Source organism: Balaenoptera acutorostrata, chromosome 14 (genome assembly GCF_949987535.1).
Source record: "Balaenoptera acutorostrata chromosome 14, mBalAcu1.1, whole genome shotgun sequence".
In the NCBI taxonomy this organism is placed as follows: Eukaryota; Metazoa; Chordata; class Mammalia; order Artiodactyla; family Balaenopteridae; genus Balaenoptera; species Balaenoptera acutorostrata.
Window position 1 is genome coordinate 17,520,632 of NC_080077.1, and position 22,211 is coordinate 17,542,842.

The following is a 22,211-nucleotide window of genomic DNA, read 5'->3' on the forward strand; positions in this document are numbered from 1 at the left end:
CCATATTATGTTTTTTTGAAACCCACACAAATTCAGAAAAAGAGAGGAAAGCTATACATCAAAATCTTAACAATGTTTATTTCTGGGTGGAAGGATTCTTTGTGGTTTTTGTATGTTCACATACTTATGTGTTCCGCAAAGTACTAAAAGAAAATAATTAATTAAAAATGGTTAAACCAAGAAAAGTGGTACTGACCTACAGAGCTGTCTTCCGAGTGTGACTTATGAAGAGGATTCCTACAAAAGAAAAACAAGTGTGATTACCAGGGAGCTTTACCTTCATGTGTGGACTGAAAACCCTCCTAACTAGTGGTACCCAGCATCAATCAACTTAGGAGAGCCAGGGAAATTTCTACAGAATATTTACCAATGGCCTTCCCCAGCCACCTGCTGCCTTTCTAGAAACCGGCTTAGGTGCCATTTGTCAACACTAATTAAAGGCTCACTCCAGGGTAAGACCTATATTAAATGAAGGGAACGGACTTCACTGGCTGATTGCTGAAGTGCCTTCCATTTCTGTGAATCATTATTTACATGTTAAGTTACTGCCATTGAGAAGTCTCTCATGTAAGTGGGAAAGAGAAGGTAAATAATAATAAGAATATAGACCCAGCAGATGAGTAAACTGGTCACCTGGAGGACAAATAAGGGGGGTGCAGGGGTTTGTGGACATCAAGTAACAGGAGATTGGATGCCCCAAGTAGGGGGGCAGCTAGGATGTAGCTCCTCTGGTCCCTTGCTGCCATCTGGCAAGTGCACTACGTGTTTCTCTAGATCTTCCAATTTCAAAGAGAAGCCAGAAGTCTGCATTTCTTTTACAAGAGCTCCACATTTTTAAGGACGGCAAATAATTCAATATTTCTAAAAATGTGTCCAAGTTCATTAACACATGTCTGGGCATCAGATTTGGGCCACACCCTCCCCGACCCTAGCTGCCAGTGTGTGACTGTGGATACAGATGAACTCAAATAACCTGAAAAGTGAACCCGGCCCCAAACCCAGGCGATCAAGCCTTTCTCCAGAATATACATAGACAGATAGCAACTTAAAGGAAGAAGGCAGGGAAACCAAAGAAAGTTAAAATTGGTTCTCTCAAAAGGGGAAGAGTAGAGGTGAAGCATAATCTTCCGCTAGGTGGGTCCAGAGCCGAGAGGTCAAGTTCAGTGTCCCTGAGCTTGCTGACCAGGAAAACCAGGAAGAAGGAACCTGCATCGGAACAGAAGCAGGGATGCTCAGGGGGTTTACACCTGAACCTTCACTGATCGTACATCCACCCGGATGGAGGGTGGAGGTGGCATCTGGCGAAACACTCTTTAGTGTGAGAAAGCATGGGAGGCCAGAGTTCCCCTGAAACAATCAGGAAGAGGAGCAGAACGTCCCCATCACTTAGCAGTGATTTTCTGCCTACCTGGCAGGTAAAAAGAAGGACCTCTAGAACTTGAGGTGACCACAGAGGGGCAGGGGGCTTCCTCTCCTGCACAGTCACCTATGATAAGCCATCTCTCTTCGGAACAGCTGCATCGACGCTGGCTGACTGCTGGCTGCCGTTTGAAGACTTCAGCCCTGTAAGCACCTTCAGACCCCACGTCTGCGAGAAGAGAATTGTTTCTGACTAGCATCCAAGCCTGACAGACCTCTACTGTCCATGAGGGGACAGAGTAAGAGCAAAGAACAGAAAACAGGGGAAAGGACTCGGCTGCTGAAGAGGAAGACTTGAGGCCTAGCTTCTTGCCCTTTCTACCACGCTGCCCGCGCAGAAAACGTACGGAAAATCTACCTCGTCAGCACATTTCGCCACATTTAGCTTCTAGGATATACTCTCCTCCCTCCAATCCACACACACAAAAGAAAATCCCTAAACATATACTTACTTGAAAGGTTTCTATGAAATAGCTATTTCAGTTTCCTTCGTTCAGCAAAAACGTGCTGATGCTATTGTGAGTAAGGTACATGGACAATCGTGAAGAAGTGGGATGTACAATGGAGGGAGGATGACAAACATGAACAAAGTGCAGGCAAAGAAGGAGAAGCAACAGCAGAAGGAGGAGGGGGAAGGGAGGGGGGAGGGGACATGGGGTGGGGGAGGGGGAGGGGACATGGGGTGGGGGAAGGGAGGGGGAGGGGACATGGGGTGGGGGAAGGGAGGGGAGGGGACATGGGGTGGGGGAAGGGAGGGGGGGACATGGGGTGGGGGAGTGGAGGGGGGCAAGGAAGAGGGAGGAGGATGAAGACAAGGAACAAAAACACAAGCCAGGAAGGTGCTCAAGGCCACAGAAGTAGGAGCAAGGCAAATACCAGCAGACAGCTGAGTAGAGAGTTGGCTACTTGACTGAGGATTAAGGCAGGAAATCCTTCGAAAATAATATTTACGCTAAGGTTTGAATACTTCCATTTTGTTTTTTAAATTTTACTCTGTTGCATTTGTAGCTCAAAGTCATGGTAATACGCCTCAGCCCAACCCTACTTCAACTGGCCATGATCTACCAGCACCATCACCAAGCTTTCTGTAGATGACCTCTGAAGGCAAAGGAAGTGGCACATTTATTTTTATACTCACACTGAGGACCTAATTGCTTACAACCAACTATATCAACTATCCCTAGCTCTTGATAAACCTATGTAATAAACTAGAAATATGTATATGTCTTTCACTTTTTCTAAAAGAAATATTTTCATGGGAAAATGGTCTAAAGAAGTAGTACTTTTCTTCAGTCCTTTGTTGATTTAGAATAACACACTTCATCAAGTTGTAAGGAATTCTGCCCATCGTTTAATCCAATCCCAATTTTACAGAAAACCATGGTCTCCAGAAATTACAGAAGTGGCGCACGTTTCCCTGACTGCTTACAGAACAGCAAGGAGCTGTACTGAGGGATCACTACCCCGGTTGTCTTTCCAAAATACACCTGACTCTCCCTATCTGCATGAAGTGTATATAAAATTGCCCATCTCAGTACGATTCTTCAAAAGTCCAAAGGCTCATTTCTAAGTTTTCAACCCATTTTTCACTCGTTCTGCCCAATGGGAATATCTAATACCGTAAAAACACTCCAAAATTCATACTACAGAAAAGTTATGTTCTCACTATTACATAGTTATCACAAAATATAATTGTATTTTCCTCTATAAAAAGCTGGCTTAGAACTTTTTCATTATTTTTATCTACCTTCTTCAAATTATCATGTGTTTTGAATATTTACCCTTGGGTTTGCATTTTTGATCTATTTGTTACATAAGAGGTGCTTCTTCTAGTCATCATTTGCATTTCCCCCAGAATGCCAGCAGATGGCACTGTAGCTTCTTTATTCAACTTGCTTATGGTAGCCAGTGGGGATTTTGTATTTAAAATTTCACCAGTTCACAATCTAGATACTGGTCAAAGATAGCAAGCCAATGTTTCATAAGCACGAGGCCCCCCACCAGCTCATCAATTTACAAAGGGGGTAAAATGATGCCATATCAAGTTTAATTTGGATGCAGTGAATTTTCCCTGCAAACAGAAGCTGGCAGAGCAGCAATGCAAAATGCTATCTCCTTTCTCCTTGAGACTGATTATAAAATTCATCCAGCAGGAACAAAAATCAATGATGTCACCAAATTCCAAATTCGGATGGCAGCATGTGGAAGGGGTCATTTACTGATCTCCTGGTGGAAGAAATTAATGCTCAGAAGTCAGTTCCAAAGAGGCCTCCTCAGGCTTCCCTCCTGGCGTAGTGGTTGAGAATCCGCCTGCCAATGCAGGGAACATGGGTTCAAGCCCTGGTCCAGGAAGATCCCACATGCCGCAGAGCCACTAAGCCCGTGTGCCACAACTACTGAGCCTGTGCTCTAGAGCCCACGAGCCACAACTACTGAAGCCCGTGCACCACAACTACTGAAGCCTGCATGCCTAGAGGCCACTCACCATAACGAAGAGTAACCCCCGTTCGCCGCAACTAGAGAAAGCCCGCGCACAGCACTGAAGACCCAATGCAGCCAAAAATAAATAAATTTATAAAAACAAAACAAAACAAAGAGGCCTCCTCGTAATACATCCTTCCAGCCAGATACTGCACACGAAAATGGCAGCCTATTTCTAGCCATCACTTTCACTGTCAACAGGGTAAAAAGGATGGGGATTTCCATGCAGATTTCAACGACTGGGAAGCAATAATTAATATTTGGTTGCACTTTGAGAATCTATTAAAGCATTTAATAGTTTTGCATTTAAAGTCTCTGAACTCAATCTTAGTACCTTTTCATCAATAACTACTACTATTAGACCCCAAAACTGCATAAGTGTAAACTTTCCTCAAGACCCCTAAAACTACTCTAGTCCTCCCTGAAGGCCAAATTCATTTCAGAAAATTATAAGGAATACATGAATTAGATCAAAAAATCAATTTAAGGGACAGCATCCCCAGAACTGAGCCAATTCTTTTCATCCTACACTCCAGTCTTTAGCAAATTCTTTGTTAAATTGCTTCCTTCCTTCATTTTCACTCATTCATTTATTCATTGTTTCTTTCATTCAATAAATATTTATCAAGCTCTCATTCTGAGTCTGGCATCCCTGCGGCACTGAGATCATAGCAGTAAATAAAAGATGGGTAAGATCCCTGTTCCCTTGGAGCTAGGATGGGGGGTGCAGATCAAGAAGTAGGGAGAATTCTAGAAAGGATGGAAGGAGAAGGCCTCTCTGAAGAGGTGACAGGTGAGCAGATACCTCAATGATAAGCTGGCATGACATCCACTCCCTCCACTGGGGAAGACTGGTAGGGAAAGAAAGGAGGAAGTAAGAGGTCTACTTTGGCCACGTTCAGTTTGAGGTGCTTGTTGAACATCCCTGCAGAGATATTATAGAGATAGTTGGATATGTGAGTCTAAGTTCAGGGGACTCATTGAGGACTGGAGTTAAGAATTTGGAAGTCACTTGGATATTTAAAGTCAGGAGACCAACTGAAACTGAACAGAAGCTGAGACTGAGCTCCAGGGCAATCCAATTTTTATGGGTCAGGAAAAGAAGGGGAGGCAGGCAATGGGACTTCTGGGGAGGGGCCAGTGGAGAGAAGGAAAACCAGGAAAGTACACTTTTACCTTTCTGGCTAGACTAATACTAAAATCAATTTAACACAGATGATACTGCTGCCTCAGACGCCATACAGGGTAAATTCTAGGTTGCTCTATTTTTCCACTGACTCTATTGCTTCACAGCAGAGATCCACATAAGACCGGAGTGAAAGAGGAAACTAACAAAGGTCAAAACGAAATTCTTTACTACGTTTGTATATAGGACTCCACCTTGCCTAAGGACACAGAGGTGGGTCAGAGACTTAACTGTGTGTCTGAGTCCAAAGCTTCAGCCACTTCACTGAACATATTGCTTCTCATTTACGTGAAAGAAAATCACATCACATGATACACTAGCCTGGTTCTTGGGTAAGTTCCTGGAATGACACTCAGAAGGATTTGTGAGGAGAGAGCATGTTTTCAACCCCAAATGTGAACATGGCCTATGAGTTTATAAGAACTAAGTATTTCAAAAACACTTTCCAGGATTCGGTTGTGTTACTCCTGCACGGCCCTCCTGTCTGCTTGTCGAAGGAAAGAAAGCCACATCATTTGGCTCAAACCCATTTTTCTTCTTCTGTCTATCTATAGATAAATAGCCTAAGGTACCTCCAGGCAGAGACAGCTCTATCTCGTTGTTACGTACTTAGGCTGGTACACCAGAAAGGTATAACACATGCCCACGCATAACGGCATTTCTAAAACAGACTTTGTGTTCTTGTTCTGATGGACTGTCCAGAAACTTCATTATAACCAAACAAAAAACAAAAGAAAAACTGTTCTAACCTCATTTCTAAGAAAGGACCATGTGTTACATGTTACTGGAAAATGTATGCTTAAGAGGTTTTAAAGGTTCCTTTATCTTGAGTCTCCGGAAATACACTAATATATATTAGTTTATTTCCTGCTGGATTTTGAATCGGAGCTTTTGCTGTGTCTGGGTCTTTGCCTGCATCATCCCCTGGCCTGCCAAGGCAGTCCCCAAAGCCAGCAGCAATTTTCCTCAAGATGCAGCAAAAGGACTGAGGCATCTGTGTTATTGAATTATACGTGCATGGGGGAGGGAGAAGAAGGTAAATGGGTTGAGGGCCTTTTTAGTAGTTAATATTCTGTTTTGCTTTATTCTTTTCTTTTCTCGTTTTGGCCGTACCATGTGGTTTGTGAGATCTTAGTTCCCTGACCAGGGAATCGAACCTGGGCCCCAGCAGTGAAAGCGCCAAGTCCTAACCACTGGACTGCCAGGGAATCCCCTTCTTTTGCTTTATACCTTACCTAAATATAACAAACTACTCACATTTATATTTTTCATATTTAGTGACAAATCATTTTGTGTAAAATAGGTAATTCCTTAATTTGACATTTCTTATTATCCTTTGGGTAGCAAAGGTATTTTTCATACAGGAGCATTTCTTCTCTATTTAATAGAAATAAATATGAAACAAAATTCAGCTCATACTATCCACTGTCTGCCATGAAAATTTAAGGGCCACCCCTTCCCCAGCCATGGGGTGAGGAATAGGAGGGTCCCCAGTGCTGGGCGCTCACTCTTGGGGTTGGGGGGATGCAGGGAGCAAGTGCCTCCTTAAATTCCGTGCCCTCTGTAATCTCTTGCTTTACCCTTGATGGGGCCCTTCCCAGCCAACAACCATTGTATTTCATACACACACTGGAAATTAGCTTGCCAATTCACTGGCTGGGATGGAAGGTAACTCTCTTGCCAAGCGGCTGGCTTATTGTTAGAACTCCCTGAATATTCAGTACCAATGACAACTGACAACGCTGGTGACATGTTGTCACCCTGGTGAACACTCTCCATACGGGCTTTTTCTTTCATTTCACAGTCTATTCCTGGCCTGTACTTTCTGGCTTTTTGTTGCAAGGTCACCTTCCTAAGTGATCAAGGCAAGAACCAAATCCAAGGCCATGGCCGACACTGCACAGGCTCAGAAGTCAGGCACACCCGTGACAGCGCTGCCGCAAACCTAAGCCGTATTTTCCTTTTTTATGTGAAGTAAAACTGTGGTGTAAAAACTGTGCCTACCTTAGTGGGTTGTTAGGAGAATTACAGGAGACAGTGAATATAAAGGGCTTAGGGCAGTGCCTGGCACTTGGTGAGTTCCCAGTAAAAGTGACCTCTTATAACTGCTCCCCAGAGCAGCCTCAAACACGTGAATATGCTTGGTCTTTGGGCAGGATGACACCAGCCTCATCCCACTGAGCGCTGCCGCTACTCAGCCCCTATTCTAGACTCCAGCAGTTTCTGAATCACCAAGGTTCCTCTTTCTTATTTTTCTTACATTAACTTGCTTCAAAAAATTTGGATGGATGTAGTGATTTCTCTTCCTCTTCTCAATCTCACTTCATACAAGCAATTCATGTTTTTCTCAGAATTCAAAAAAAAAGACAGAAACAAAAACCATCTAACACAACATTGTAAATCAACTATACTCCAATAAAAAAATTTTTTTAGTGTCATATTTTCCAAAAAATAAAAAGAAATCACAACAACAATTGAACAAGATGCCAACACACTTTATCCATTTTTTTCAGCATAGTATAATTAATATTTGCTTATATCCTGTCTTCCTTAAGCAGTAAGAACCGAACCAATTTAGCTGACTGTGTTCAGCACAGTGTATACTAAATAATTCTTCACTTATGTTGAGTAGATTTCCATATGGATACATATCATGGGAAATAATTAGGGCCCATCAATCATGTAATATTAACTCTCCAAAAGAAATGGCAGGGTTTCCAGGTTTAAGTGTGGATATTGTCCCAAAGCAAGAATACCAGGGAATTCCCTGGCAATCCAGCGGTTAGGACACCTCGCTTCCACTGCAGGGGACGTGGGTTCGATCCCTGCTTGGGGAACTAAGATCCCACAAGCTGCGTGGTACAAGCCCCGCCCACCCCAAAAAAGAATACCACCCAGTCTTTAATTCCAATTTCAAGAGGGTCTCTTACCACACAAATCAAATTCTCACACTTGGAAAGTGCTAAAAGAACATTTGAAAAGTTTGAAATTTCTAGCCATGAGTTTTGGCCTCTTCAACTTTTTCTTATTCTACCCTCTGCTTTATAATATCTTTGGTTTTAAAACTGCCATCAGAATCGCTGTAGGTGAGCCTATTCCTTCCATACAAGATGTCTCAAGAGGAGAATCTTATCCAGAAAAACAGAAAGACACAGCCAACCTGGGTGTGCAGCTTGACTTCTAACAACGATCATTTTTGTTATCCCTCAATCCTCTGCTAATTATATTAGGGATGTGGAAGTTCTAGGTATTTAAACAAGACCTCTTCTGCTGCAAAGCATGCCATTTTTTTTTTTTAACACTAACTGCCCTCACATAGTTAGAACGGACATAGTGATTCCTCTTCCACTTCTCAATTGCACTTTACGAAAGCAGTCCATGTTTTCCTTAAAATGAAAAAAAAATACACGAATGATTGAACATGATGTCAACATGGAGATGCATGGGCAGCTCACTGGTATCTAGACATGAATGACATTATCTCTAATGTTTCTCTGAGGCCACGACCCAGGAAGCAGCCCAGCACAACGGCTCACAAGGTGGGTTCTGGAGTCCAATTGCCAGTGTTCAAAGACAGCTCTACCATTTACTAACTAGCAACTCTGGACCAGCCACTTAGTCCCACTGAATCCCAGTTTCAGCCTATGCAAGATGGGGACCATATTATTACTGATCATATGGGTTTTCTAGAGGTTTCAGTGAACTGTGCCTTGCATGGTGTTTAGAACATGCCTGCACGTAATAAGCACCACCACCAAGAAGCCAGCGATGACAACTGCTGGCCTCTGCTCTCACCCAGCTCTCCTTGTGGGGTCAAGTCTCTCGTAGTCCTTCTCTAGAATGCACTTAGTTTCTCAACATGGAAGGGGTTGGTTCTCTGGCACCTCAGAGGTGACCAACAAGCTCTCCAGGCCAAGAGCAGGGCTCCACCCCTGTTGAGTCTGCAAATCCTTCACAAAGGTGCATTGAAAGAGATGTGTGTCCTTTCATTCACCAACTGGTAATTTATGCCGAAAGTTAATGATGCAGGACACTGTCAGAAGTTTGAGTTTCTTGTCTGAAAAGCAGCCAAAAGCCATCTCTCCACAATGGAGGCCCATGGCCTAGTTGTGTCGTTGCCACAACTTCACTCCGGCTAAGACTATACAAAGTGCAGAAGTGCAGAGCTCAACATGCCCACAGATGGGTGCTGGGGGCAGGGAAAGTCCAACCTGGGATCGCAGATGGTCATCCTCCAAGGTTTCCAAAGCCTCTCAGTGCGTCTCCTCTTTTCCATCTGGGCCATATTCTTCATCTGTGGCCTGCTGGGTCTAACCTGTCTAAAACCTTGCTGTGGATGCCAGCTGTGATGCTCATGGCACTGTGGAAAGTACTGGCTTCTATCTCAGCACCGAGAAGTTATAAATGCCTTCCCAAGTCCTTCAGATTCAGTAACTTATCTTCAGAATATCCACGTGACACAGTGGAGGCTATGTAATAGTATCTTTTTATGAAAGTTCATATAAAAAGGCATCAATAACTAGTCAGTCTCTTATAAAAACAACCAAGGATGATTTCTTGCTCAGTGTTTCATGTTTGGTACAGATAATGAAGCCCTCTGCAGCTGGATGAAGGAGATGCACACAGCATGGTCCATACCTTCAGGAGCATACAACATAATTCGGTAGATTATACTGACGCACTGCGAGGTACGAACGGTTGAGAGAGTGCTCATCACTGGCAAGGCCGGTTGACTTCCATTTCAATATCCATTCTCGTCTTCATTCTTACTGAGAGAACCTTGATTTTGCTTGGGTGGCAGTGTGCCCTGTTAAATTACTCACCCACCCACACTCCCTTGCAGCATGTGGAGGCCAGGTGTCTGGGTTGCCCGAGAAGACATAACTGGAACTTTACAGCAGGGTGTTTCTGGGAAAGCTAGTGTTTTCACAGTGAGAAGAAATGACTCAGTTTTGACACATCTTTTGCCCTTTGCCCTCCTCCTTGGTCCTGCCTGAAACATGGGCAGAATGCCCCAGAAGTTGTCATTTTATTATAAGGAAGAAAGTCACATACTAAGGATACGGGAGTAGAAGAAATAATTCCTTGGAATACCTACCTCCAGACTCCTTGCTATATGAAAAGAATATGCCCCCGTGTGCCTCAACACTGCAGATTTGGTTGTTAAGAAGTAAAAATGACAAACTTCTATAAAGCATTGGTCTGGGTTTATCAAGCACATTCATATATATCTCATCAGATTTCAGGCTCACAGAGACCCTGAAAAGAACTAGCCCCATTACATAGATGGAGAGACTGAGGCCTGGAGTACTCATGGAAGTGACTTGTCCCTAAGTCACGGAGCTGGGGCTTAAACTCAGCTCTTCTGACGTCCAATCCAATGTCCTTCCCACTAAAAACCAGATTCACGACACTGTGAGCCTGAAGCCAAAATGATGTGCATTTACTGGCACTGACAGTGCAATTTAAGTTTGTGACTTGGCCGCAGGAGGCTGCAGCCCCAGGTCAAGCTCTGACTTTCGATGTTTCCTCAACAGGCATACAAATTAAAGCGTTAAATTAAAAAAAAAAAAAGAGGTCTTGAACTTCTGTTCATCCTCGTTTTGGTGTAAACAGTAAAAACCAATGCCTTCCTTTAACGGCCTCGATGCGAACTTTAATTTTTTTTTTGGGCTGCGTTGGGTCTTCATTGCTGCACGCAGGCTTTTCTCTAATTGCAGCAGGCAGGGGCTACTCTTGGTTGAGGTGAGTGGGCTTCTTATTGCGGTGGCTTCTCTTGCTGCGGAGCACGGGCTCTAGGTGCACAGGCTTCAGTAGTTGTGGCGTACGGCTTAGTTGCTCCGCGGCATGTGGGCTCTTCCCGGACCAGGGCTTGAACCCGTGTCCCCTGCATTGGCAGGTGAATTCTTAACCACTGTGCCACCAGGGAAGTCCCAAATTTTACATTTTATTTAGGTTTTTATTATCTTCAGAATTACTAAATTACTGTCAAAACCAAAATAAAACAAAACAGGATTTTATCACATTATTTTCACCACAAAAGCTAGTTTTTATAAATTGAGAAAAAAAAACCCTGTAAGTAGCTTTGTTTACATTTTTAATGGCTGCTGTTTATTCTGTAAATAGAGCACAATTATTCCTTCCTTCTAGTTATTTCCCCTTTAAAATTTACTGCATATGTGTAATAAATATGTGGTCCAAGAAAGGCTTTTCTGCAAGGAAACGTGGCTGAGACTTGAGGCTGGCTGGATCAACAGGGAAGCACCTGCCTGCTCCTCTGGAAGGCCGTTTGGTTATCAGTATGCGTGATGCAGGACCCAGCTCAGGAACGGGTGTGGCAATGGACGGCCACCCTGCCTGGTACAGGGTGCATATGGGGTAATTTATCCCAGCAGAGGCTGGCACAGTATGGAAAACCACCCTTTGGTATTCTTATCAAATTTGCATGGACCAGCGGGGAAAGCCAGGCTGCAAAGAGCTGGCCCCTACCAGCCAGAGCCTCAGGATGGGGAAAGGGAGCGGGGAGATAGGAGGAAAAGAGGCTCCTTTCAATGATCTCTTCAGTCTGTTTCCATGGCGATGGCTCCGGAAGCGGGTCAGAACTTTCTCAGTGGAAACAAACAGTGGCTCCCATTCACCATCACCCAAGCCACGCCGGCCACACTGGCCGCTGTGCCTTCTGGACACAGAGGAACCTGGGGAGGGATGCGGGGTCCAGGGCTGCCAGCCTTTCTTCTGTCAGCTGTTGGGAGGGGAGCAGGGCAGTCAGTGAAGCCGCCTCTGAAGGCCAAAGCTGGAAGAGCTGCGGGCATGCAGGGCCCTTCCTGGCCACCTGATCACGTGCTGGAGGCACAGGGACCGACCACCTTCTAGGACAGGGGCGTGGGAACCACCTGCCAGCCCTACGTCTCCTGGCTGGCAGCACAAAGGATCGGGTCCTTTCCACAGCAACCACTGCCACAGTCTTTCTTTTGTTTTTTTTCCCTTTTAATTCCTTCAGACACAGCTGATGAAAAACTTTTGGATGTTATAAATACTATGAAAATGGGAACTCAAGCTTTCCTAGCTTCTCAGATCTCATTTTTTAAATCGAGGTACAATTGACGTATAACCTTATATTAGTTTCAGGTGTACGACACAGTGATATGATATTTGTATATATTGTGCAATCATCACCACAGTAAGTCTAGTTAACATCCGTCACCATTCAGATCTCATTTTTAAATCCCCACACATCTCCTTTGTCACATCCTCGTGCCCTCCACATTCATAGCCATTAAGGGGCTGCCGACATCCTCCCTGAACTTTGTAATTCCGCTGGCTGGTCTCACTTTGCTCTCGGATTGCTTCACATCCTTCCTCCTTCTGATTCTGTGGCTTTATCTGAAGTGACGCACGAGCACCTGCTAGAGATGATTCGGACACCAGGCAGCACTGCCAGGGACACCATGACGATAACTGACGTCCACCAGCATCATCTGAGCGGCCCCGGGATCCACTGGTGACTGAGGTGTGGAGAAGAAGCACAGAGCTTCAATCCGACTGACAAGAAACAGGTTTTGGCAGAGGTTCATAAAGCCAAGCTGCTGCTTGAGAACCTCCTGGGAAACTTGTTACAGGCTCCAGAGTTCCACATTTGGAGAATCCAATTCGTTGGGGCTGGGCGGGGCCCGAGGGTCTGTCTTCAACAAGCTCTCCAGCTGACTCTGCCTTGCGGATGTGCTTGGAACCACTGCTGTAACCCAGTAGAAAATGGGAAACGCGTGCCCCATCCTTCCTTCTCCATCCCCTCCTTGCATCCTTCTACTCCACCACCTCCAAAATATGGAAAGCAGTACTGCCAGTGAGATTTTCAGAAGAGAATACAGAATACACTAAGATAGAACAAGCAGCCGATATGCTTCAAGCGTTATCCTGACTGTGAGGTTTTATTTGGACAAAGCTTTTAGAGAAGGTCGGGGGCGGGGTTGAGCCCTGACTTGGGGGGAGCTGTGGTGGATCTGCAGTCCATCACCTTAGCTCAGCTGGACTACGTTTCCCAGATCCCCTCCCCAGCCAGGGTCAGCGTGGGCCACGTGAGATGGGCCACGTGAGATGTTTCACGTGAGGTGCGCAAAGCAGAAGCGGCGTAGTAGCTGTTTTCTTTCTGGGCTTCAGGGTCAGTGCAGGGCATGAGGCCCTGCTGAGGCCAACACATGTCGTCACGTGTCCCCTGGGTCACTGAGTGGCAGGGCAGCAGCTGGGCTGCAGCCCTCGCATTCCTGCCCAGCGTCCTCCTCGGGGTCTCCGATCCTGGGCCTGTGGCTTGTTTCCCTCCCGGGGAAGGACGCCAGCCCCTCCTGCAGGTTGCTGACATTGGAGGCTTGCTGGGCGGTACTGAAGATGACTGGGTTTCAGCCCATCCTTGTGGGCGGCAATCTGCCCTCTCTCCTCACCTTCCCACATCATTTCTGCCCCAAGTGCCAGTCCTGCTGACTTCAGGTCACATCACTGGACAAAGAGGAAGCAGCCTCCACAGACACATGAGGTCAAAATGCTATTAACACCTGCTTCTCCAACAGAAGCCTGACTGATAGGGAATTTACGTGGCTCTCAGCCCCGCCCCTCCCGGCAGGGGTGGACTGTCCCTCCTCCTTCAGTGCCTCTGCACTGTGCCCACAGGGCATCACATCACTGTGTCTTGTCTTCTTCGGGGTGTCAGAGGACGGCGACCTTTCCTATCCTGTTCACCTTTCCAGGGCCTAGCATACTCGTCCATACAGCCGAAAGATGAAAAGTGTTTATTCAATTAAACTTCACTAGAGGCCTAGCCCATCGCTTGTCTTCCCTAAGTGCATCCATCCTCGTGTGGTCCTGGGCGTAGAGACTATGATGAAGGCCTGGCGCTGGCAGATAAACAGACCTGGATTGGAATTCCACCACTGCCTCAACCAAGGTTTGGACTCGTGATCTTGGTGTGTCATTTAGTCTTTCTAAACCTCGGTTTCCTTAACTGACAACCGCCATTTACATTATAGTTTTGTTAGGAGGATTTACACACACGAGCTGTAGGTATGGGTCCTCCCTTATTCCTGCCAGGAAAGGAATGCTATTTATTTACTGATAGCCCCCCTCCTCCCCGGCCCAGTGTGCTGGTCACCTCTCCTGCAGGACAGACAATCATCAGTGGTCACCTCTGCATGCTAAGTACCTCCTGGCAGTCGCTCGATGCAGTCCAGGCACGTGGACTCAAGCTGGGCTGGGTCAGCTGGAGGCTCCCTCGCCAGCCGGAGTTCGGGGCCATAGAGTTTTCAGAGGGAAACAGCTGAGGTGGAGAATTCTGGCACAGCTGCTCTTACTTGGAGCCCCTGCGTTCTGGAATGTTGAGCCCCTCAAATATGCTGCACGATGGAGCACACACGTGTGTGGCACACAGCCGCCCACACAAACACGCGTTTCAGCACGTCGCGACCGCACGGGCTCTGTGAAAGCGGTGGTTGTCTCCCAGCCCTCCCCCACCCTCCTATCTTCGGGGCGTTGAAAGGACAGGAAAGCCCATGGGGGAGAGGCGCATTGTAAGTGACCATGGCCACCACGAGCTGTGTGTCCGGCATCGTCTGCTGAGACGCAGGATGGAAACCACAGGTGCACTGCCGTGCGGGGCAGCACCCTACCTTCTGCGGCTGTGGAGAGAACAGCACCCACCTAGGCAGGCACGGCACTGGGTATTTCACACAACCACCCTTGGAAGGAGCTTTTATCCTGCACGTTTTATTGATTAGGAACCCGAGGCTTGGAGAATTCAAATCCCAGAACTAGCAGAGCTTAAATTCAGGCTCAGGTTCTGTCCAACACCAAAGCTGACATCAGCGACAGCGAACGTGGAGAGCCCGCGCAACGCTGGCCGGTGCCCGGCATGCTTCGGAATGGGTCAGGAAAGGAGGGATGGCCCAGGCTAGAAGGAACCCGGAGACCCCCTGACTCAGGCTCACCGCCGTGTCACTGGGAGCTGAAGCCTGGAGGGGTGACAATCACAGACAGACTGGAAGCCCAGCTCCTTGCCCTCATGTCCACAGCCTTGGCAGATGGCTACTGCTCAACTGATTAAAGCAAAGGCATACAGAATACATATGCCGATGCCTGGCTCTTGGTGCAGCCTATTTATTTTCTGAAACTTAAGTTTGCTGTCTGCCTGTCTCACCTCGCCCCCTCCTCCCCGTGAGCTCCAAGGACCAGACACTGGGGGCCCGAGTCGCCTTTGGTGCTGCTCTAACGGGCCACGAGCACCCACCTCCCTTTCCTGGGGGGACAGCGGGGACACACCCACCCGAACCGGGCAGAACCGACTTGTGAGCCATTCTGAAGAACGTGCCTCCACAAGGCTGCTACACGCCTCACACGTGCTCTCTCCCCACGGGAAAGAAGTGGTGTTCCCCTCCACACCCCACAGCTCTGCCACAAACAGGATGCGGAAACGGGATGCATTAGTCTCAGCTCCGGGGGACACGGCTTGACCTGGATTTCCCAGCAAACTCGCAGGCCTCATCAGCAATTCTCACTGACTCTGGTCTGTTCCCAAGGAGGACTGATAACCAATCACCGTGCCTGTGGCCTTCTACAGCTCACGTTTACCAATGAGAAAGAGAGCCCCGGCCCATCACACAGGAGTCCACGCGACCACAGGCCTCAGCCCCTGCCCTCAGGGGGCTTCCACAAACGGATGAAGCCTGAGCCTCTCTCCTCAAGCCCAGGCACCGGGAACGAGCTAACTGAGGAAGAGGAGGAGGTCGCGCTTCGAAAAGAACTTATGAAATTTCTTACACATTTCAGGATTTCTTTTTGAATTGACAAAAATACTCCAAAATTGACTGTGGTGACGGTCGCAAAAACCCTGCGAATATACATTCTAAAACCCACTGACTTGTATACCGTTTAACAGGTGAGTTGTATGGTATGTGAACTATATCAATAAATCTGTTACTAAGAATAAAATAAAACAAGTGTACTTTCCCAACAAAATTGCAGGTTTAAAACATTTTAAGGATTTTTTAAATTAATATTTTGTGTGCTTCTCCATACCATACCTTTATCTGGAGATGTTATGTGGTCTGTTATTTCTGATTAACAGAGGAGAGAAAATCTGAGACAACTTGAACAAGACTGCAGAATGGAATCGGGTGCGAAGGGGAGGGGCAGCTCTTACAAAGAGATCTGGGGATCTGTGGAAACTACCATTCTCTCCACTACATGTTTTTTAAAATGCTTTTAACAGGTGTCTTTTTAATGCTAATATTCACAAGCAGAAAGCACTGACTTCATATGACACTGCTATCATTTTAGGGAGACATTGGCATATGCTAGCTAACAGGTGAGACCAAAGTAGGTCTTCTGTAATTCCAGTCCTGGAGATAATCCAGTTTTAATCTTACTTCAAAGTACTGGGGGCATTTAATAAATTTGATGCAAGTATTTAATGAGCACTTGCTCTATGCAAACCACTCTTCTGGATATTAAAGAAAATCCAAAGAGAGGAAGAGAGTGAGTTCATGGCCTCAAGGAGCCCACGATCATGCTGGGTTGGGTGGGATTAGAAAAGTGCACGAGGGGCTAGAGCCAGGGACAAGGGCATGAACTAGGGTCAGACGGGACAGACAATGATAACAGACATGATTGCTGAGCACTTATTAGATGCTTGATAGCTTACTGAGGGCAGTACTATAATGTTTATCCTCATTTTATAGTCGTGGAATCTGTAGATATAAAGGTAAGTAACTAGCCAAGAGCTGACGAGCTGGAGGAAAGCACCCGGATATGAACCCAGAGAATCTGCTTTCAGGCCAGGCATCTTAACCCCAAGGCTACAATGGTACTTCGACCAGATTAGGACTTCTGTCTCTTGCTCTGGGACCTCAGGCAAGGTAATTATCCTCAAAAATAGTACGTATCTCAATGAGTTCATGAAAAATTCAATGAAAACATACAATGAAAGTGACTAGCACCAGTGCCCAATACACATAAATAACCCAAGAAGCAGTGCTATAACGTTGACAACAATGGTGATGATGACACATGTGACAGTACATTAAGTGACATCAAATCCACACAAAATTGCTACTGGATTCCAAGAGGTGGAAAGAATACAGCCGGCAACAGGACTGAGAAAGCATTCAAGGAGAAGCAGTCCTTAAAACAGGACTTAAAAGAAGGAAATGCTTTCAAGGCAGGAACTCTAGACAACCCAGGAGGCATTTGGAAACAAGAGCGTCCCGTGGGTCTGGAACTGGGTCATGTGGCTGGGAAACTGGCAGATGCAGCAGTAAAGATGGGCTGGTGCTCTATGGGGGGCGGGGGGGGGGGGGCGTGTGGAGAGGAGGAGGCATGGGGGCGGGTTTTGATCACGAAGGTGAAAACCTGCAGAGATCCTAAATTATAAGTGTCCCTGAGGGGATCTCAGCATCCTCTCAGTGTGACGGGACCTAATTGCCTAACTGTACTTTAGGGAGTAACTTCCTGAATGCTCTTCTCCAGTTCATGAGAAGAGCGTTAAGGGTCTCACGTGGAGTAGTGACGATGAAAAGGAGGGGAACAAGGGAAAGTTATAGAAGTAGGGAGCAACAAGATTGGGCAGTTAGGTTTTGGAATCATGGAAGAAGAGCGGGAATAAGATGTAAAGGCTGCGTGAAGTGTGGAAAGTGGTCCCTGGGACAAAAGAGGGGACATATGGACAAAGAACAGGTTGTCACAGTGAGAAGGAAGGATAAAGAAGGGGTGGTATGTTCTACCATAAGAATATGCAGGGCTTCCCTGGTGGCGCAGTGGTTGAGAATCTGCCTGCCAATGCAGGGGACACGGGTTTGAGCCCTGGTCTGGGAAGATCCCACATGCCACGGAGCAACTAGGCCCGTGAGCCACAACTACTGAGCCTGCGCGTCTGGAGCCTGTGCTCCGCAACAGGAGAGGCCGCGATAGTGAGAGGCCTGCGCACTGCGATGAAGAGTGGCCCCCACCTGACACAACTAGAGAAAGCCCTCGCATAGAAACGAAGACCCAACACAGCCAAAAATAAATAAATAAGTTAATTAAATTAAATTTAAAAAAAGAATGTGCAGCTTGGGGAGACTGGAATCACAATGAGCAGACATCCGGCAAAAGACTGCAAACAGGCAGGTCACCAGATGGGGGGATAGGGCAGAGGGAGAGGCGTACATTTGACGTGGGTGCCCAAGGCAGTAGTTCAAAGCCACGGGTGGGGTAGGTATCTTGGAAGAACTTGCAGGCTGGATGAAAGCTCCAGGGGAACAACCAGAGTAAGGGGTGGGCAGGGAAGAAGGGAGCTGCCAAGAGTGGGCATAAAGTGAGGGGGGAGAAACTGGAAACCACAAAGTCATGGACACTAAGGGCGGAGAGAGCAGCGTGACCAAAGGGAAAATCAGTGCCAAATGCAACAAGCATCTGCGAGGGGGAGGGGCCTCGGACCTTGGAAAGAGCATCTCAGCAGGGAAGGAAGAGAGGGGTCCAGCTTTAGGGGAGAAGTTTAGCAACTAGGAGGGCAGAGAAATGGAATTATGGTTTGGGAGGATGGAGAGATTCTCATGGGGTGGAGAAGAAGTGGCATGTACCAGTGTGCGCTCACCCACCCACTCACGCATTCATCCAACATTACTGAAAGCCTTTTATGTAAAAAGATCCTGGCCTTAGCGTGGGAGGTGACACACTCACACACACACACACACACACACACACACACACACACACACACACACACACACACACACACAGAGTCACCACATAGGAGCACCCATAAGTGCAGCCCACTGCAACAGCAGCAGGAGAGCTCAGGGGTTATAGAGTCCAGCAGCGGGATGCTTCACCTCCATCTGCAAATCAGGGAAGACTTCTGGGAGAGGCAAGACCAGAGCTGAGCTTTTGAGGTTGAATGGAAGAATTTCCCTGGCGGTCCAGTGGTTAAGACTCGGCGCTTCCAATGCAGGGGTCCCACATGCTACACGGCCAAAAATAATAAAAATAAGGTTGAACAGAGCTTGCTCAGGTAAGGGGGGTGGGGAGGATGGTAAGAGTAGGGGACAGGGCACCCCACCAGAGGAACAGCAATCAAGAGGCTCAGCGTCCGCGGGAGAAAATGGCCTGTCTGCGAGATTGCAGGAGCTCCACCCACCTGGAGCAGATTGAGGGAGAAGGCAACCAGGCAGGCAGAGGGTAGATGTGACCAGGACGCAAGCAATCCGGAGAGGAGGTAGCAGGTGACACAGAGGTGGGTGATGGACCAAAGGGGACACATGAATGCCTGCTGGGGCTTCTTCTCTGGAGTCTAGAGGAAAGAGGAGGGGAAGACAGATTTTTGAGGGGGAAAAAAGGAAAGTTGACACCTTCCAAAGAGTCACCAGGACTTCCCTGGCGGTCCAATGGTTGGGACTCCACACTTCCAATGCAGGGAGCGTGGGTTCGATCCTTGGTCGGGGAACTAAGATCCCACATGCCATGTGGCACGGCCAAAGAAAGAGTCACCAGCTTGCCAGATGAAACAGTTTCGAGAGTGAAGGAAAGCCAAATGGAATAAATGCTTGCATAGAATATTTATAAACTCTATCCATTTTATCCGACCACAGAACACAGCTCCCTCCCTTTTATTATATCTTCCTCTTCCATCATGCTACTATATTGTTTGGGCTTTTTCACCACAGGTAATGAAAGAAAGGGAAACTAAATCACAGAATTTTCAACTCTAGTGAAAGACTTAGTAGAAAAGAGTTTATAAATATTGGCTAAGGTGAAGTTTTGAGATTTATTTTGGACCTTCCTGCCTCTATAGATAAATGAGAGACCCAGCTTATATAAGAATAAAACTTGTTCCTACTTCCAAGGGAAACCGAAGTGGAGGTTTTAACTGCTGCTATTTACATAATGCTCATGAACTCAATTCACCTCTCACCTCTCTATTTGCGTAAGCAATACAACTACAGGTACTTTGGAATTAGACCTTAGTTGTTAGGAGCATGAATTCTTAAGTGGGAGCCAATCTGGGACTTGTCACATATTAGCTGTGTCGCCTTGGGCAGTTTATCAACTTCTCTGTGCCTCAGTTTCTGCATTTGTTAATGGGAATAAGAGCACCCAGAACAGTGCCCTGTGCTCATAGCTGGTGCTTTGGGAACAGATGCTGCATGAAGAAATGAGTAGGGTAAAGTGGTGTCGTACAGGGTTTCTGGGAAAGCTTTGTAAGGGAAGTGCCTTTGGCTTTTTGCCCTTTTACCTTCTTCCCTTTACCCTGCTTCTCCTTCCCTCCTGGAAGATACAGCAGCATTTTAAAACTGGAGGGAGGGAGGGAGGGAGGGAGGGAGGAAGGGAAAGGGAAAGGGAAAGGGAAAGGACAGTCTGAGTTCCTGAAGGCTTGCTTGAGCCACAGTGCCAGCCCTGGACCTACCCCTGAACAAGAATGTATCTAGTGAACCTTGTATTAGTTTACGCCACTATTTGTCAGGTTTTCTGTTAACCTGTAACTAAACTTTGTTGACTGAAGAAAAACACACAACATAAAAGTTGCAAGTTCAGTTTTATTTGGAGATCTTACTGAAGACTATAGCCCAGGAGACAGCCTCTCAGAGAGCTCTGAGGAACGGATCCTAAGAGACAAGGGAGGAACCAGGATATATAGGATTTTTTTTTTTTTTTTGGGCTGAGAAAAAAACACATAGTTGAACATCAAAAGATTACTACTAATCACCAAAAAAACCAGACATTTCAAGTTAATTATTTTAGTGGCTTTCTATGTATGGGAAGATGCAAGAATCTGGGCTCACGGAAATTATTCCTTAGGTATGCATCTTAACTAATAGGGCCAGGATCCAAAGCACAGAAGGCCTCCTGGGTTTTCTCCATACAGAATTCCCTGGGGTGGGAGGCACTGCAGTGGCTAAGGGCTCCATCCTTACAGAACTGGGATGGAGGCAACACATTCCCTGCCCACACCCACTCTGAACAGGTACCGTTACAAAGATGTTTTCCAACCAAAACGGCCTGCTCTCAGTTATTCTTGAGAATAACTGGTGAGTAACAAAAATTTTAACTAACATTCACCTTTGCAACCAGTCAACACAAATCCAAGATTGGTGTAATAAAGTGGATAGTCTCATCAATAGGCAATGCAAATAGATATACATAGAAGAGGTTCGAATTAAAGCTCCTTTGGCCTCCTTTATTATATTTTCAGTGAAAGCATAGGGAGGGCCCACAGACGGTAAGAAAATTAAGGATGAATGGGGACTCTGTCACACTGGGAAGGGGAGTGGGAGGGGGGCGGCTGGCAGGTCCATTCCCTCCCTCCCTCTCTCTCTCTCTCCATCCATCCCTCCGTCCATCCCTGCTTTCACCATGCAGGTCCTGCACATCTAGACGCCAGATGGGCCAAGCCAAATAGAGCCCAAGCAGCCCCCCACTTGTCAGGCTACCCAGGTGCTGTCAGGCCAGGTATATTAGAATCCTCACTGCTGGTCGCCCCCCACAAAACCCACCTCCTGGGTGTTTTCTTGCCAGAGTTATATTCCTGTAACTTAAGACTTTAAACCTTGTGAAATGCAAAATACCACTGGGAGAGGTGATGTATTTTTTAGAAAACAGACATTTGCATCATAATTAATGCCTAATACTTTTCTTACAACAGGTTTAACTGGGGGAGAAGGGAGGGCAGGGGTGCTGAGGCCGCTGAGACAACTGTGGGGAGAGGGGGGACAGTGGATCTGGAAGGGCCCATCAACCTCTCAGCTCCCCTATTACCTGCTGCCATCATCTATGCCTCGGCTTCTAAGGTGGTGCTGCTGTTGGATTTGTCCACTTTTGTTTACTGAGTTCTCCTGCCTTTTGAATAAAAAGTAGAAGAAACCATCTGCCAATAAAACAACACTGCTGACTCAGAAGGGTATTTTGGTTGGCAGAGACTCTGCAGACACTCACCAGACACAACCAACTGGTTTGCCAGGTCGTCCTCCAGGGCTTGCAAAGTTACCAGCAAGGATTTTCATTTGAAGAATAGCAGGATTTTGCATTTCAAAGTACTTGCATTTTCAAGTAGAAAAATACAAATAATTCAATATAAACACTACATCAAACCTACTCAGATTATAATCTGACC

General features: G+C 46.6%; 1 protein-coding gene across 3 annotated transcripts in view; it reads right to left on the bottom strand.

The window, feature by feature from the left end:
• Positions 1–22,211, bottom strand: part of SASH1 (SAM and SH3 domain containing 1) — a 255,831-nt gene that overhangs the window by 75,277 nt on the left and 158,343 nt on the right. For all 3 annotated transcript variants that reach the window (XM_057527624.1, XM_057527623.1, XM_057527625.1), the window contains exon 5: positions 197–237. In XM_057527624.1, the coding sequence (XP_057383607.1) occupies positions 197–237 (41 nt within the window). The remainder of the gene's footprint in view (positions 1–196; positions 238–22,211) is intronic.